Raw genomic sequence first — 18702 nt, 5'->3', positions numbered from 1 at the left:
ATGTCTATGAAATATAGACTTTATTGGACAAAACTGAAAAACATATATTCTCATCTGGTCTATCTGAATATAAATTAATTATTCTACAAATATTTGCAGGAATTTTTCTGAGATATCCAACATCTGAGCAGTCCATACTTAGATATTAGCCGGGAAGGAACTACTAACAATTCCAACTTTCTGCATTCCTCCCACCCCACCACATCACTTTTAGTTATAAAATACATAAATGTATCTTCCTATTTTCCTTAGATAACCGTGGTTTATAGTCTGTTACATACCTATTGAGCCTGTCTCTAAGCACTTATTTATACATATAATACAGGGATTTCTTATGTTTATGTGTTTGCTTTCATATAAATGAGATCATTCTATTTGCTTCTCCCCTCCCCCATATAACAGGTGACAGAAATATTTTTATGCTGAGTAAACACAGATATACCTCATTCTATTTAACCATTGTAAAGTGTTTCATGGTATGTGTGCCATTATCTCTCCAATCATTGTTCAACTGATGGCATTTGTTTAATTTTTGAAATAAGATTTATGTAATAAATACCCTTAGACATATATCTTTGTGTACATGTGAAAATATTTCTTATGTGTCAGAGGATATAGATGTTTAAAATTTTAATAACAAAAGGTTACATCATTTTTACTTCTACCAAGAGTGAAGAATAGCCCCATTTACTCACATCCTTGTAAAATGGGGAGGGATGGTATCAACATTTTATCCCTTGCCTATTCCATTCCTATGGCCACCACTATAGCAAGGTCAGCAGAAGTGAAAATTTTCCTGCGAGTAGTGATCATGTCTGATTATAAAGAACTTCGAAATCTTCCAATAAAATTTTAATTTCCTGTATGCAGCTGCAGATAAAAAGAGGCAGCTAACCTTTAAAAATAAAATGGAAGTAAACAAGACCATCCCTTTTTCTCCTTTACATCACTGCTTTCCCTATGGAAGAAAGTTGTTCCATTGTAACAAAATGGCTGACTCGTTCACCAAGGGGTCTTTGAAGTCTGCCATAAGAGCGGAGAATTTATTAACAGAGGAAAGTCTCCATGATCTTACTCCATCAACTGACATGCCCCATTCAATAACCCTTTACAGTATCATAGTAGAGGAATACAATAAACATGTTTTTTATTCTCACTGAAAACTAAAAAACTTTCTCTGGTAACAAAGATTAGTAAGAGAGCCAAATTCTAAATGTTTGTCAACTCAAATCCTAGTAAATAGAACCAGATTCTTGAAACTTCTCATCCAAAACCAAATAACTCTTAAGTTTCTCACTTTTAAAACCAGAGTAGGTTCCTAGAATTTAAAAATTACAAAATAAAAATAATGTAGCTAAATTGCTACATGACATTATCTAGTACCAAAACCAGTGGTAATTTAAATTAAGATGTACCTCCACCTTTGTTGGATCTAAATTTTTTGCTTTTTGGTGGGGCAGAAGGGGTTGAATTTCTAACACTGTAATCCATGAGAATAGGCTATTCTGATGAAGAAATTTCACATTTGCAAAGGCCTTATCACTTGAGACTGCTGGCATATTCAAAGAGTCATCCACATTTTGCCAGAGTCCATTACTCTCAGCTAAATAAAAGAGGTTAAGAAAATTAAGGATGAAATATCAAAACTCTTTTATGCCAGAAGAAAACATCAGAAGTCTGGCTTTTATTGTGATTCACCCTCTGCAGTGGTTTCAACTCTAACCTCTCTCAATGAGTGGTTTTAACCACAAACTAAACTGCAACCTAGAAATCAACACATGCTTGCTGTAATGTTGAGCCATCTTGACTAAGAAATAAAATCACTGTTGCTGAGCTTCTGTATATAAACGTAGGCTGATCAGTGCCAATCACTGGCATTTAGCTTTCAAGTGCTTAACTTTGTCTATAAATTGTTCTGTGCTCCACTTTGACAGCTTGCTTTCTCTTATGCTGTCAGATTTTTAAAATATGGTGAAATCAAATGGCTATGAATTAAAATTAGATTCTTTCAATTTCAGCAAATATAACCAGCAGCTTTAGGTTAATTTAGTATAACTTTTGAGTAAGACTAATTTAAATGATCATAATCTTATTTTAACAAAGTAGCAAAAAAGTAGTAGGAAAGACTCAGGGTTGGAAGGATGAAATGTCAAAGGTACAATTATTTTTTCAGAAACATTAAACTAAAAGCAAACTGAAAAGTAAGCAACACAGAAATTCCTGAATGTTAAAAACCCAAAGAACACCACTATTAAAAAGAAAACTAGTAAAGTTGTTATACATACGCTGCACTGTAATTACCTAAAACCCAATTACTAAAATGACTAAAATGCTACTTGTTGGTATAACCATAATTACTGTAACATTTCTTCAGAGCCCAGTGCAACAAAAAGGCCTCTGTGAATTGTTCTGTGCTCCAGCCTTGAAGGCAAGGTTTTGTGGCATAGTTCTCTCCTAATATCATTTTGAGAAGAAATAGAAAGTAAAATATTTTTTCCTACTTCAGACCGTTTCTTCCCTGGATGACATAAAACTACTAGAGGTACCAGAAGGCTTTAAAAAACATCAGGTTCATACTTTAAAACAAAGTAACTGTTGGAATGAAGCTTAATATTTTCTTCTGATCATAGCTAATTTCTGAATGAGAAAATATTAATATAAAAATACATTTTTTAATTCAAGAAGGCAGACTAACAGTTAAATCAGAGAAACTATAAATATGTATTTAAGCACTCTCTTACTTAACTGCAACTTGGTAAACCCCAACCCATTTCCTTCTGTCTCTTCCTCACATCCTATGAGCTGTCGGCAACACTAGCTACTCAGCCTGGAAGTAAATGGCAGCAATTATCACAGGGGAGTGATAGTTACTCCAGGAATGTTCACGTTAAATAAAGAAAAAAGTAAAAACATTCTGGTCTACTTATAAGAAAAAAGAAAAGAAGGAAAAGGCAAGTAAATACAGTGATTTCTGGAAAGTAACTGTAAGATGATACAAGATTTTATTTTCAGTTATGAATTTAGGGCAAGATTCTTTAGTCCAGAGAAAAGAGTGTGGGCAGCTGCTTCCAGACTAGCATCAACTCTGTAGAATAGGTGTTGGGCTTTCTGTTTTTCATTTTAAGTTATACTTTCCCAGAACTAGAGTAGGATTTAAAAAAGGAAAAGTATCAGGAGAACCATAATTCAATTAAGTTTCCACTATTTAGGGTAAATTGTTGTTCTTCAATAAATGACAGTGAAAATCTCAAAGGTCAATTAAAACTGTTGAAATTTGTAAGAGACCAAGACCCAAAGGTTAAAGTTGCCCACCAAACCTCAATCTTCTGCTACATAATCAAAATACTAGGACTGGAAAGGATGGAGAAAGACAAGAGTAATTATTTTAATAAACATGGTAATTGATAAATGACTACAATGTCATAAAAAGTTTCAATAAATATTACCAATTTACTTTGCCATTTACTCAGAGTAACAGCTGTACTATACTTCGCGACAACTATCAAAGCTATATAAAAGTAAATGCAATGTTATTTAAAATTTTCTTGTTAATGTTTCAGTTCTCATTGATTTCCAATTTGTAATACTGTAATCTGACCCTATAGAATAAGCTAGAGGTGAGGCATATGTGTTATTCTGAGATAACATCTAAACTACAAGAGATTAATACTAAAATCAAATGTTTTCATATTAGTAAACACACTTAAAACACAGAAGAATCACCTCTAATAGGACACTAATCCTACTTACTAGAAGACTGTATCATATATCACCACCTATGCTTTCTCTGTTTGCCAGGATTATTCATTTCAGTACTTTAATCGCATGCACCTTTGACTATTATTTAACAAGACTGAGATACAGACACATATAAAAATATTAAATAATAAAATATTGTTAGACTATTTGAGACAGAGAAGAAGGTCGAATGAAAATCATGCTTTATATATCTATCTGATCAGTTGAAGGAGTAGGCAAAGTTATACAGATATTTAAGAGAAAAGAGTTCTAAACAGAGAGATGGGAAGTACAAAGATCTCAAGGCTAGAATTTACCTGATATGTTCAAGAAACAATAAAATGTCTAGCATGTGTAATATCCTAAGATATACACAGTGACTAAACATCAATGAGAAGGATAAGAAAATCACTTTATAACATTTCAAGTATCTTAAATTTTAGTTCTCCTGTCTGATTTGCAGTAGAGTAAAGCAACATTTTGTTTTTCTAAGACTAAGAATTTGGATTTTATAAAAAGTCATTTTTTGAAAGTGCTTTTAGGTGATGTTTCACTGAAAGTGATTATGATGAGATTATACATTATTCCTTCTTTTCTTCTTTACCATTCTAATTAGTTGGTTGTTCATACTAACCAAACTTACAGATACATATTTCAATGTAAAAACATACAACACAAACTAAATATGTCACTGTGTGACATATTTACTATACTGAACACTATACTGAATATACGCTGAATATATATGGCCAACAGAGAAAGCATAATATACACTGAATATATACTGAATATACTGAAGAACTCTGTACTGAAATAAAACTTAAACCTATATGTTGAATTGGCCCAGAGTATACTAGGAAAATGTGATCCTGAAAAATAAACAGTGAGAAATAAAATATAGTTCTTATATTTCAGAAATCTAGAAATAATACTTTGGCTGGCCAAGCAAAATGACTAAGTCACTTATCACAGGGGGAAAAAAAAATGGACTGGCCTCATCTTTGTACATTCAATTCCAGAAGAAGGTAGAACTATCTGTTAGTTCTACTGAGATCCTCAAGGAAAGGAAGTTTGACCCAATTATTTATATCCATCTAAACTGTTCCTGAATTATAAAAGCTACACACATACAAGAACTATAGGAGAATACTGTTCCCATGAACCATTTTTGAGAAAATGACTACCAACCAGATTGACTTCAGCCAACCAAGAAATGACTGAGGCAACTATGGCAACAGGACTGCTGATGAACATTAAGACTAAAACAAAAATGGGAATTAGTATAACAAGGTATGTGTTACCTATGCTGACAATGCAATTAACAAAATTAAGAAGAAAAAGAGACCCCTCCAGAAAGGGCAGAAAGTAGAATAAACTCATTGATTGCCTCATCTGTACCATAATTGATATTTATGGATCACTCCACCCAACAAAAGTAGAATACATATTAAACTGCACATGGAATACTTTTACTATGATGAAAGAATTCAAGTCCTATCAGGAATGTTTTTGACCACAATGGAGGTAAACTAGAAGTCAAAGTCTAAGGTTTTTGCCTTTAAAAATAATAGCAAAAACTGCGATTACTTTTTTACCAACCTAATAAATAAGCCATAGATCACAGAAGAAACAAAAAGGTAAATTAGAAAATACTTCTAAAAGGAAAATACAATATATCAGAATTTGTGGGAAGCTGCTGAAGCAGTACTGAAGGGGAAATTTATAGTGCTAACTGTCTTTATGAGAATAATAGAAAGGTCTCAAATTAATGACGTCAAGCTGCCACCATAAGAAACTAGAGAAAGAACAAATAAAACTCAAAGTAAGCTGGTGAAAAGAAATAATAAAGTTCAAAATGGAAATCAATGAAATAAAAACCAGAGAAACAATAGGGAAAATCAATAAAACTAAGAGAGGATCAATAACATTGATATACTTCTAGCCAGAATGATTAAGAAAAAGCACAAGTTCCTGATATCAGGAATTAGAGAGGTGGCATTACTACAGATTCTACAGATATTAAAATAACATTAAGAATGTTATGAACAACTTAAAGCTTTTAAATGTGATAACTGAAATAAAATAAATATATTTCTTGAAAGACCCATTATGACCAAGTTTGCTGAAGAAGAAAGTAATAACTGAACAACTTAAAGCTTTTAAATGTGATAACTAAAATAAAATAAATATATTCCTTGAAAGACCCATATGACCAAGTTTGCTGAAGAAGAAAGTAATAACCTGAATAGCCCTATACCTATTAAAGTAATTGAAATTGCTTTAAAAAAAATTCCTATAAAGAAAAGTCCTGTCCTGGATGGCTTCACTGGTGAATTTTATCAAATATTAAAGGAAGAAATAATGCAATTTCATACCAACTATTCCAAAAATTGAACATATGTAGCCAGCATTACCCTGAAACCAAAAACTAGGTAAAGATAGGTTGTATAATATTACATGTGAATTTATTGTTTATTCAAAACAAATACATCTAATATTTAGAACTTCTACCAGAATGTAACTTCTTAATTTATTTCTTCTTGGTAAGCAATTTTGGTCTTATTATCTGGGTTTTTATCAAGTTCAGGGAAACATTATAAAATTAGATTTTATAACTGTATCAGCACTATTTGGCCTTCTAGAACGTCTAGTCCTATCTGCCATGACTTTGTAACTTTTTCACTTCTTTTCTACACATTTCTTTTTGATCTAGATTCTAGGGGACTTTCAGTTTATCCTAGAGACCAGTCTCTGGCTGTGTTCATTTGGTTATATGGAATTTTCCATTAAATTTGATTTGGCAAACATATCTCTAAGAGTTGTATTTTATTCTTTGTTTCCTTTTTGTATCAGCCTGATCATATTTTAAACATGCAGTTTAAATATCCTTTCTATGTTCTTTTTCTCCTAGGATCACTTCTCCTTGTTCATCTTGGCCATTTTAATAGATTTTAAAGAGAAAAAAAAGCATGAAATAATTGTGCTTGGTCCTTATTATCTTGAACCAGAAATCTGACTCTCTTATTTATACAGGACATTCGGTAGAATATTAATTTTGGATATTAATAGAATAATTCAGTATGTGTTGCAGACAATCTTGCCTTTCAGAGGGACATCTAAACCATAAACCAGTTAACTAGAATACATAATCTCTTTCCACTACAAATAGTAATATGATAGTGTCATGGGCCAAAAATCAGGGAAACATAGATTCTAATGGCTACTTATTACATCCATGTTTCAGCTTGCTTTTCTGTAAATAATTGTCCTGTATAACCTAAGACAGTCTACGCAACCCTGCTAAGAAATTCCCTAAAACTGCTTTGTTTTGAGTAATGGTAGGTAATTCAAATAAATTCTCCCAATAAAAAAATAAATAAATAAAAACATCTTCCAAAACCAAAATCAGAGAGTTAACAACATAATGACTAAGCGCCAGACCAGAAACAAGCTGGGAACCCAGATACAAGCAAAACAATGGAGATAATTCCGTCCTAAGAGCACATCCCTAACTGGAAGACGCAGCTAAAAGGCTAAGTCATTTTTCCAGCAAGAGTCAAAATCTAGGGTCTGCCAAGGGTGAGGACTCTTAGTCATCAACCTCAAGTGGGACCCTCTAGAGCTGCACCCTACCAGTAAGGGTGAACTGGAAATAAAACAGCCATCCAGTTAGCCTGCAGAAAACCTTTTAATCACTTGGGGGACCAAAAAAATCTCAAGCCTTGAACACAAATGGATTAAAGTGATCCCCTCTCTACTAGGTACCCAACAGAGGCAGACAAAAACTCTTCTGGAGAAAGGTAACATCATCACAGGCCTCAAATGATTTAGTAATCACGCCTCTGAAATATTCATGACTGGACCAAGCGTGGTGGCTAAGGCCTGTAATCCCAGCACTTGGGGAGGCAGAAGTGGGCAGATCACCTGAGGTCAGGAGTTCAAGACCAGCCTGGCCAACATAGTGAAACCTCATCTCAATTAAAAATAGAAAAAAATTAGCCAGGTGTAGTGGTGGGTGCCTGTAGTCCCAGCTACTCAGGAGGCTGAGGCAGGAGAATTGCTTAAACCCAGGAGGCGGAGGCTGCAGTGAGCCAAGATCGCACCACTGCACTCCAGCCTGAGCGGCAGAGTGAAACTTGTCTCAAAAAAAATAAAAATGAAAAAAGTAAAATACTAAATATTCATGACTGAAATTATGTAAATTAAGTAGCGATGTAATTTTTCTAAATAAACATTATAGTATCCTTATACCACATTAATAACTAAAAAAGCATCAGAATTTTTTAAATTCCCTTTACTGGTATGAATTTATGGGCAATCAGAAAAATAAACAAGACTACATAAACACAGAACATATCACAGCTCAATTCAATTTTTTTGCAATTTGGCTAAGTCTCTAAAACATATTTTGAACTTCAAGTCATCTCCTCGCTTATCCCTTTAGTATTACAAATAAACAAACTTTAAAGTATACTGGCCGTGTTTAAAAAACTAAACAACAATGGTTTTATTTTTCAATATGGAATACTTTAGCAAAGAAAGGACCATACCCAGTATAACAACATGCAACTCAGAAACAAGCAGAAATAGAAAAAGCCACCCATTTTGCAATTTAAACTATGACAGAATATATATACAAGTAACTCAATATTCTCTCTCTTTTATAATCCCATCGGGCTCATGTCCTAAAACCTATTTTCTTTGTCAAGAAAAGGAAATGAAAAGTGATTTTAAAATATTATCATAAAAGTTTTACAACTTTGGTAATTGTGAATTTTAATCCTGAATTTTCATTACCAAATGGACCAAAAATAGTCCTGTTAATATCCAGTTAGCTATTAACAGCTATCAATATCTTCTTTCTCCTCTCATACCTATAGTATCTGGGAGATCTAGCAGTTCATTGTGCTGCAAGTCAAGGTTGGTTATCTGTGTACAGTTTCCAATCTCCTTTGGAAGGTGTTCAAGTTGATTGTGAGCTACATCCAGCGTAATGAGGTTACATAATTCACCTGTAAATTGACCAACATAAAAATTCAATAAGCATTATTAAAAAACATACTCAGATAATACTTGTAAGCAAGAAAATAAATTTTATAATTTCTGAAAACAACTGGAAACAAAACCACATTATAGAGGCAACTTTTATTTTAAAATTTTAAATCATTTAGTGAACATACTTGCATTGCAAGAAAATGAAAATTTCTTTTTTCTGTATCACAATTGCATTTTCTTTCTCAAAAACTAAGTCAACCACAAATCTGAAACCATTACTTCAAGATGACATCTGATAAAATGTTGTTTGTGAATGATTACTTTTCCAACCTCTTTAAGTAACCAATTCAGTCACAAATGTTTACATATATTCCAAAATTTGAAGTACTGATTTTGTTAACCAAATTCAGCATAAATAATATCAGATACACCTTGAGTTCAGTTTGAGGGTCATAATCTACCTCAAGATATGGAAATAAATGTAAATGGAAAAGTAATTTTAAAATAATTATCTTAAAAGTTTTACAACTTTGGTAATTGTGAATTTTAATCTTGAATTTTCATTACCAAAATGGATCAAGATAGTCTTCTTAATATCCAGTTAGCTATTAATAGCTATCAGTATCTTCTTTCTCCTCTCACACCTATAGTATCTAGGAGGTCTAGCAGTTCACTATGTTGCCAAACAAAGTTGGTTATCTGTGTACTGTTTCCAATCTCCCTTGGAAGGTGTTCAAGTTGATTGTGAACTACATCCAGCTTTCAAATATGAAATCTCATATATGCTTTCGAATATGCATGTGTTCTGATGTTATATAAATGCATAAATTGACATTTATAAGTAAAAATTGCTTCTCAATTTACTAGGACTCTAAAAGGACAGAAAATAAGGTATATTTCTCTGTTTCCATTCTGGTTGAAAGGTCTGTATTGGCAATTTAAATTACCTGCAGTGTTACTGAGTTTTAAAAAACCTTTTCATTTTTATTGGTCTTGTCAAGGTTTTTCTATTATTATTTTTTAAGGCAGAGGTTGGAGATACAGAAAAGTACAAACTATAGAACTCTGAAGAATGGGTGTGTAACACATTTTTAAGCCACACATAATAAACACAGGCAACAAAAGAAAAATCGATGTTAGATTTTATCAAAATTAAAAACTTTAGTGCATCAGAGGATACTATGAAGAGTAAAAAGGCAACCTATACAGTGGGAGAAAATATATGCAAATCACATATCTCATAATGGATTGATAACCAGAATATATAAAGAACTACCATAAAACAAGACCATCACAAAAATCCTCAAAGAAGCCGATTTTTAAAAGGGCAATGGACTTCAATAGATATTTCTCTAACGATATACAAGTGGGCAATAAACACATGAAAAGATGCTCAACATCAGTAATCACTAGGGAAATGCAAATCACAACAAGATACCACTTCATACCCATTGGGATGGCTATTATCAAAAAATAGAAAATAACAAGTACTAGTAAGGATGTGGAGAAATTGGAACCTTTGTGCACTGCTGTTGGAAAATGGTACAGTTGCTGTGAAAAACTGCACAGTGGTTCTTCAAAAAATTAAACATAAAATTACCATACAAGTCAGCAATTCAACTTCAAGGTATATATCCAAAAGAACTGAAAACAAGGACACAAACAGGTATTTGTACACCAATGGTCATAGCAGCATTATTCACAATAGTCAAAATGTGGAAACAACCCAACTGTCTATTAACGAATGAATAACCAAAATGTGGTATATATATATAATGGAGTACTCTACAGACTGGAATACATTTCTGATGGGTGCTAAACATGGATAAACCTGGAAAACATTATATACCAAGTGAAATAAGCCACACACAAAAGAACAATTTTATGATCCCTCTTATATGAGGTACCTGGAATAGTCAAATTCACAGAGACAGAAAGCAGAACGGTGGTTAGTAGGTGCTGAGGAGAGAGGGGAACGAGGACTTATTGTTCAACAGGTACAGAGTTTTAGTCTCAGACGATGAAAACGTTCTGGAGATTAATAATAGTAATCATTGCACAGCAATGTCAATGTGCTTAATGCCACTGAACTCTACAAGTAAAAATGGCTAAAATGATAAATTACATGTTATGCATATTTTATAATAAAAAAACTTATGGGACATAGCTAAGCCAGTGCTAAGAGGGAAGTTTATAACACTAAATTTTTACATTACAAAAGAGGTAGGATCTCAAATCAGCAATCTAAGTCCATCTCAAGAAAATAGAAAAAGATAAAAAGAAGTCCAAGCAAGCAAAAGGAAGTTAATAAAAATGAGTATAAATCAATAAAAATGAAAACAAGGAAGAAAGAGAATAGTTAATGTAAATATAAGATGGTTTTTTGGGGGAAAAAATCAATGCTTATAGCCCTCTGCCATGATTTACAAAGATAAAAAAGGGAGAAGACACATATTTCAAATATTAGCAATGAAAAAAAGGAATACAGATCCTACGGTGTTTAAAAAGAGAAAATGGACATACTACAAAAATCTTTGTAATTATAAATCATAAATTCAAAAACTTAGAAGATATAACCTAATTATTCCAAAGCCAAACTACCAAAACTCAATCAAGATGAAACAGAAAACCTGAATAGTACTATAACCATTAAATAAATATTTGTAACTAAAAAGTTTTTCAAAAAAGAAATTCTAGGCCCAGATGGCTTCACTGCAGACTTTTACCAAATGCTTAGAAATGAATTAACACCGATTTTATGCAATGTCTGCCAAAAAATAGAGGAGGAAACAATTTCAAACTCATTTTATGAGGTATTACCTTGATATTAAAATCAAAGACAGTACAAAAAAGAAAACTATAAATCAATGTCTCTCATGAGATTTCTGTGTCAGGAACTCAGACACAAAAATTCTCAACAAAATATTAGAAAACTGAATTCAACAATATAAAAGGGATTATACATCATGACCAAGTACGATTAGGATTAATTCTTGATATGCAAGGCGGGTTTACTATTTGAAAATCAATCAATGTTATTTACCATATCAACAGTCTAAGGAAGTAAGGTCATTTGATGATTCATACAAGGAAAACTTTTAACAAATTCAAAATGCATTCATGTTAAAAAACCATCACCAATTTAGAAACAGTGGGGAATTACCTCCATTTAGTAAAAAGCTTCTATAAAAACTTACAGCTGACTTCCAGTTTCCAATCTAACACATAAAAAATTTTGAAGTCATTGCTCCTGTCCTCACAACAAGAAAAAGGCTGAATAAAATGAAGATTATCAACTCTTCTTATATCCTTTTGAGATCTGAGGACAAACCTCTGCCCCCAGAACTGGAGAGAAATGTGATACAGAGTTACCAGGAGTAGAAGCCACAGCTGGGAGCTTGGTAGGAACACTTACTGAACTAATTAATTCGTTCAGACAAAAAATTATTGCTATGTACATTCTCTTTTTTCAGGCCCAATACTGGGCACTGAAGAAACAGACTACAATATACCAAATGCTCATATTCATGAAACTTACAACTCGTAAAAAGACAATGTGATTTGAGGGAGGCTACAAAGAGTCTCTGCTCCAATTAGGTCTCCTTCATTGCTTGCTTATAAAATTTCACCATTAAAGAGCCATTCTTTTGGATCTTCATGGCCATTCACCTCAAAGTTCTTTATCTTTAAGGTGGTGACCCTTTCACTGACTAATTCATGAAAGAAAAACTTACTGTGCACCTACTGGAGATTCAGCAGTGCAGGCAATGAAACAAGTTTCCATCTACATGAAAGACTCAGCAGTGCAGGAAACAAAGCAAGGTTCCATCCACATGAAACTTACACTGTAGTGTGCATGGAGTGGGGAATCATAAAATAAAGAAATAAAGTGTCAGGATGTGATAACTGCTGTAAACAACAAGAAGAAAACACACAAGGAAAGGAAGTTGGAACTGTAACTGTTGGGGGAAGATGGGGTGGGGAAAAAAAAAAAGCATGTTTGAACTGAGACACAGGGGGTTGGGAGGGGAAATAGGCAGAAAAGGAGATGAGGGAAAGAAAGTGAGAAATCTAGGGTCTTAAATATCACCCTAAGGAATCTAGACCATTTTGACCAGATAATAAAGCACAATTTAAAGTTTTTAAGCAAACCATGATAATCAGAGTACTGCTCTAAAAAGTCTGTTTTCTCTAGATTTGAATGGATAGACTGGAGAAAGAGAAAAAATACAGAGCCTAGGTTGACACAACTGCAATTAGGCCACAAGAAATAGTGTGAAAGTCTATACTACATCAATGGCAGTGGAATCAAGTGAACGAACAACAGGCCTACTATCAAGAGGGACAGAAAAAGTGACAAGACACTTTGGGAGCCCGAGGCGGGCGGATCACAAGGTCAGAAGATCAAGACCATCCTGGCTAAAACGGTTAAACCCGTCTCTACCAAAAATACAAAAAATTAGCCAGGCATAGTGGCGGGTGCCTGTAGTCCCAGCTACTCAGGAGGCTGAGGCAGGAGAATGGCATGAACCTAGAAAGCAGAGCTTGCAGTGAGTCGAGATTGCGCCACTGCACTCCAGCCTGAGCGACAGAGCGAGACTCCGTCTCAAAAAAAAAAAAAAAGTGACAGGAATGTGGTAGAATAACGCTTTTCAGACAACATATGGTGAAGGCCTGGTTCTTTGTCTTTTGCTTTTCCCAAGTGGTTGTAGATGAATATTTAAAACACAAACTCACACACTTGGATGTCTCAGCAATGTCAAATTGTTACATAAGATTCTAAATGCGGCCGGGCGCGGTGGCTCACGCCTGTAATCCCAGCACTTTGGGAGGCTGAGGCGGGTGGATCACGAGGTCAGAAGATAGAGACCACGGTGAAACCCCGTCTCTACTAAAAATGCAAAAAAAAAAAAAAATTAGCCGGGTGCGGTAGTGGGCGCCTGTAGTCCCAGCTACTCGGAAGGCTGAGGCAGGAGAATGGCATGAACCTGGGAGGCGGAGCTTGCAGTGAGCTGAGATCGTGCCACTGCACTCCAGCCTGGGTGACAGAGTCAGACTCTGTCTCAAAAAACAAAAAAAGATTCTAAATGCTTCCTTTCAGTTTCTGTTCTTAATTTGGGCAAACTAGTAACAAACAGTTGGTGGCCCAGTACTTGTCTAGTGAGTAGGCTACACCTTGACTAGAACTAGAACAACAACAAAAAAATTCTCTGATCCTAAGATATTGAGCCTGGGTTGATAGAGAAGATAAGATGCAATTATGAGAGAGGAATGGAATCCACAAAGAAGAAAAGTTGAGCTGAAGTTATAGTTTGGTCATGATGAATTTGAGATACTAGTGTGACATCTACGTAAAATATTTAGTGGTTAACTGTGGGGGAAAAAACATGAAGAAAATGTTATCATGGTAGAACATTTTTGTCCTAAGAGAAAGTTGGATTTAACATCTGCAAACATTGAGCTCTTCTGGCTAAGGGTAATGGTGGAGTCGTGTTGATAATTTAAAACTGTGGATAAAATACTTAAAGGCATATAGGGATACCAAAGTTAAAACTAGAGGGAATTTAACCCTTAAAAAGAAGGGAACTGTAGTAGGCAGACTTCTAAGATAACCCCCAATGGCCCTGCCTCATGAATAATTATATACATTATCTAATTACCCCTCCCCTTGAGTGTGGGCTAAACTTAGTGACTTGCTTCTTACCAATAGAATATGGCAAAGGTGATGGGATGTCACATTTGTGATTCAGTTACTAAAGATTGTGACTTCCATCTTGCTAGCACTTTAATGATTTCTTAGCTTACACCCTTTGATAAGGCAAGCTGCCATGTTGAAAAGACCCATGTGAAAAGTAACTAAGAGCAGTCTCCAGCCAACAGTCAGCAAGAAATTGAAGCCCTCTCTCCAGCAACCTGCTAGGAACTAAATCCTAACAAAAACTACATGAGCTGGGATGTGAATCTTTTCCCAGGTGAGCCTTCTCAAGCCCTGGCTAACACTATGACTGAAAAATCTTGTGAGAGACCCTAAATCAGAAGGTCCAGTTAAGTTGTGCCTGATACCCAAACCAAATAAACTATAAGGTAACAAATGATTGTTGTTTTAAGAGTTACCTTTCAGAGTAATTTGTTATACGACAATAGACAACTAGTACAGCAATCACATGAGATTCACCTTCATAAATGCCTTTTTATAAAGCTTTTACCATGAAGTTACTAAAAAATCTGCAGGTGAAAAGTAAATCTCAAGTCAAAAGCCAAAGTCCTACTGCCAAGAAGCCAAAGGACAGGGTTCAGGGTTATAAGAGTGACTGGAATTCAAGGTTGGATACTCTGTAAAGGAGGAAATCACAAAGAGCAGAGTCCTAAAATCTGCAAATACACACTCCTCAAATGTTTGCCTGACTCTGAAAATGCATGTGGGAGAGGAGACTGCAAGGAGTCCAAGGGGAGAACCACAGCTAAAAGGCTAAAGGAGCTGAGCAGAGAGTTCAACAGTCGCCAAAGTTCTTTAAGAGTTTGGATTTTCAGTCTTGTCAAGTTGTTGGAGAGTAAGAAAACAAAATTCCAAGAGGGCTATAACATAGGAGAGTAAAGACCACATCTCAAAACTAAGGAATTTACCCTAGGTTTAAGGATATAACCAAATAGCATCACCCTTAGAAGAGCTAAATCTAAGTCTCTATGGTCAAGGTGACTCAACAGCAATTTAACTGCCTAGCAGAACAAAATGTTAATACTTTTCAGAGGATAACGGAATCCATAGTAGTTACAGTACTAGCTATTTATACTAGCCAATCAAGAATTACTAGACTGTCTTCTATTTACCACCATGGATGCAACTAGAAAATGAAAAAAATGTTTGAGAAAATGGTTTGCAGACTGCAGACAATAGCCATGTATGACTGTGCTCCCTTGTATCAAAGGAAAACAATAGGAGGTCCTATGATTGCCCCAGGTTACTGCCTGGAGGCAGGTTCCAGGTCACAGAAAAAGCAGAGAAGGAATACAGAACAAGCGCCAATAGTTATTACTGTTAGGGCAAAATATTTTAGTCTAGGAAAGCCAAGATGGTTAGAATTTGTGAGGCAGAATTGGAGACAGAAGAGAGTAGCAAGTAGATTTGTGCAATCTGCAAGAAAGACTTATTCAGTCTTTGCCTAAATTCTTATCTGCATTAGGTGCAAACAAACCACCAAAGGCTAGGCAAAGACCTAGCAGCAGCAACCCAAACAATTCCCAGCAGTCACACAAGGTTGTGAATAGTTTGAATTCCTACCAGTCACAAAACAGACCTCCTAATATATAGATTTTCAGGGAGTCATCAAAATTTATTACCTTAGCAGTGGGGCTAAATTAGATGTAGACAAAAAGCTACTAAAACTACCATAACAAAGCTTAAAAGCAAGCCAGAAAGGATTAAACTGACTACAGAAAAATTTAACTGTATGCCAGGACAAAGTCCAGCACTATTAAAAGAATACAACAAAATCCAAGACTTAACAATGTGAAAATCTTATGAAGCTCACATCCAATTAAAAATTACTAAACATGTAGGATGGGTATGGTGGCTCATGCCTATAAACCCAGCACTTTGGGAGGCTGAGGCGAGAGGATCACCTGAGGATGGGAGTTCAAGACCAGCCTGACCAACATGGAGAAACCCCATCTCTACTAAAAACACAAAATTAGCCAGGCGTGGTGGTGCATGCCTGTAATATCATCTACTTAGGAGGCAGGAGAATTGCTTGAACCCGGAAGGCGGAGGTTGCGGTGGGCCGAAATCACACCATTGCACTCCAGTGTGGGCAACAAGAGCAAAACTCTGTCTCAAAAAAAAAAAAAAAAATTACTAGACATGCAAGATGCAGGAAAATAAGACCCACACAAGGAGAAAAGTCATTCTGTAGCAACAGACACAAAAATAAAAGATGAAACTATAAGACAAGGACAGTGAAAAAGCTATTAAACAATGAGCTCCATATGTTCAAGGTAAAAGAAAACTTGAATAAAAATGACACCAATGGAATGTATGGAAGTGAGAAATAAAATACCTGAGATGAAAACTTCATTGTATAGAACAGTAGATTTAGACACTGAAGAAGAAATGATATACAGCAGCAACAAAAAAATAGCTATAAAACTATCTAAAATATACACGGACACACACAGACAAATAGAGCATCAATGACCTAAAATGTAAAGTCTAATATATATTTAATTAGAGACTCAGATAATAGAAAAAAAAAAAAAAACAGGACCAAGAAAGGGAAAAGTTACAAGAAATAATGGCCAAAATTTTTCCAATTTTGATGAAAACCATAAACCTACAGATCCAAGAGGCTCATAAACTCTGAGATAAGAATAACAGCAGACTTCTTGTTAAAAACTAGGCAAGCTATAAGAAAATGGAGAGGTGTCTCTAAAACACTGAGGGGGGAAAAAAGGAAACTTTCAAACTAGCATTCTATATTAGGAAAAACAGCTTTCAAAAATGAAGGCAGCAAGGTGTGATGGCTCACACTCTTAATCCCAACATTCTGGGAGGCTGAGGTGGGTGGATTGCTTGTGCCCAGGAGTTTGAAGACCACTCTGGGCAATATGGTAAGACCCTGCCTCTACAAAAGATACAAAAACTAGCTGGGTATGGTGCACACACCTGTAGTCCCAGCTACTCGGGAGGCTGAGGAGGGAGGATCACTAGAGCCCAGGAGGTCGAGGCTGCAGTGAGCCATAATCACACCACTGCACTCAAGCCTGGGTAACAGAGGGAGACCCTGTCTCAAAAAAAAAAAAAAAAAAAAGCAAAATAAAGATTTTAAAATAAAGCTTAACGAATTCATTTTGAGCAGACCTACACTACAATATGTTAATGCACGTTCTTTGGGCAAAAAAAAAATGATTTGAGGCCGCGTGCGGCAGCTCACGCCTATAATCCCAACACTTTGAGAGGCCGAAGCGGGCGGATCACCTGAGGGGAGAATTCGAGACCAGCCTGGCTAACGTGGTGAAACCCCGTCTCTACTAATACAAAAATTAGCCGGGTGTGGTAGCGTACACCTGTAATTCCAGCTACCCGGGAGGCTGAAGCAGGAGAATCGCTTGAACCCGGGAGGCAGAGGTTGCAAGGAGCCAAGATGGCGCCATCGCACTCCAGCCTTGGCAACAAGAGCAAAACCCCCTCTCACAAAAAAAAAAAAAAAAAAAAAGAAGAAGAAAAAGAAGAGAAGATACAGCAATGACTACTAAAATAGTGAGCAAAAGATTAGGGAAAAACAAGGTATCTGCATAGTCTAAAAACATCTCCCAAGATAAATTTAAAAGAAAAAAATATTAACTTTAAAGTGGAGAAGCACAGCAGAAATCACATTAACCAACTGGTCAAGGTCAAAATCACCAGTAATGAGACTTATCAGTATGAATTGATATAATTCACTGGAAAAGGCATCACAATCACCACTGTGGTATCCCTGACAAAAAAACCAAACTCAAACTAGTCATGAAAAAAAAAAATTAAACGAAAAATGAGTGATATGCTATAAAACATCTGAGTGGTACTCTGCAAAAGTATCAATGCCATTAAAGGAAAGCCTTTCAGTCTTTGCTTTCAGATTGTCAAAGATCAGAGGATACCATGGACACATACATGACTATTAAAAATGTCACATGGGCCGGGCGCGGTGGCTCACGCCTGTAATCCCAGCACTTTGGGAGGCCGAGGTGGGCGGATCTCGAGGTCAGGAGATCGAGACCATCCTGGCTAACACGGTGAAACCCCGTCTCTACTAAAAACACAAAAAATTAGCCGGGTGTGGTCGCGGGCACCTATAGTCCCAGCTACTTGGGAGGCTGAGGCAGGAGCATGGCATGAACCCGGGAGGCGGAGCTTGCGGTGAGCCAAGATCGCGTCACTGCACTCCAGCCTGGGCGAACAGAAAATGGACATTAGTGGAAAAACCGGTGAAATTA

The 18702-nt window shown here is 35.5% G+C and overlaps 1 protein-coding gene across 3 annotated transcripts in view; it reads right to left on the bottom strand.

Annotated features, from left to right (window-relative positions):
• Positions 1-18702, bottom strand: part of SHOC2 (SHOC2 leucine rich repeat scaffold protein) — a 91094-nt gene that overhangs the window by 18269 nt on the left and 54123 nt on the right. For all 3 annotated transcript variants that reach the window (XM_077944945.1, NM_001257588.1, XM_077944944.1), the window contains one exon: positions 8613-8750. Coding sequence is in view for 2 of the 3 variants with exons in the window: in NM_001257588.1 (NP_001244517.1) it covers positions 8613-8750 (138 nt within the window). In the remaining variant the exon portion in view is untranslated. The remainder of the gene's footprint in view (positions 1-8612; positions 8751-18702) is intronic.

This window comes from Macaca mulatta, chromosome 9 (assembly GCF_049350105.2).
Source record: "Macaca mulatta isolate MMU2019108-1 chromosome 9, T2T-MMU8v2.0, whole genome shotgun sequence".
NCBI lineage: Eukaryota > Metazoa > Chordata > Mammalia > Primates > Cercopithecidae > Macaca > Macaca mulatta.
This window is presented reverse-complemented; position numbering and strand designations above follow the sequence as displayed.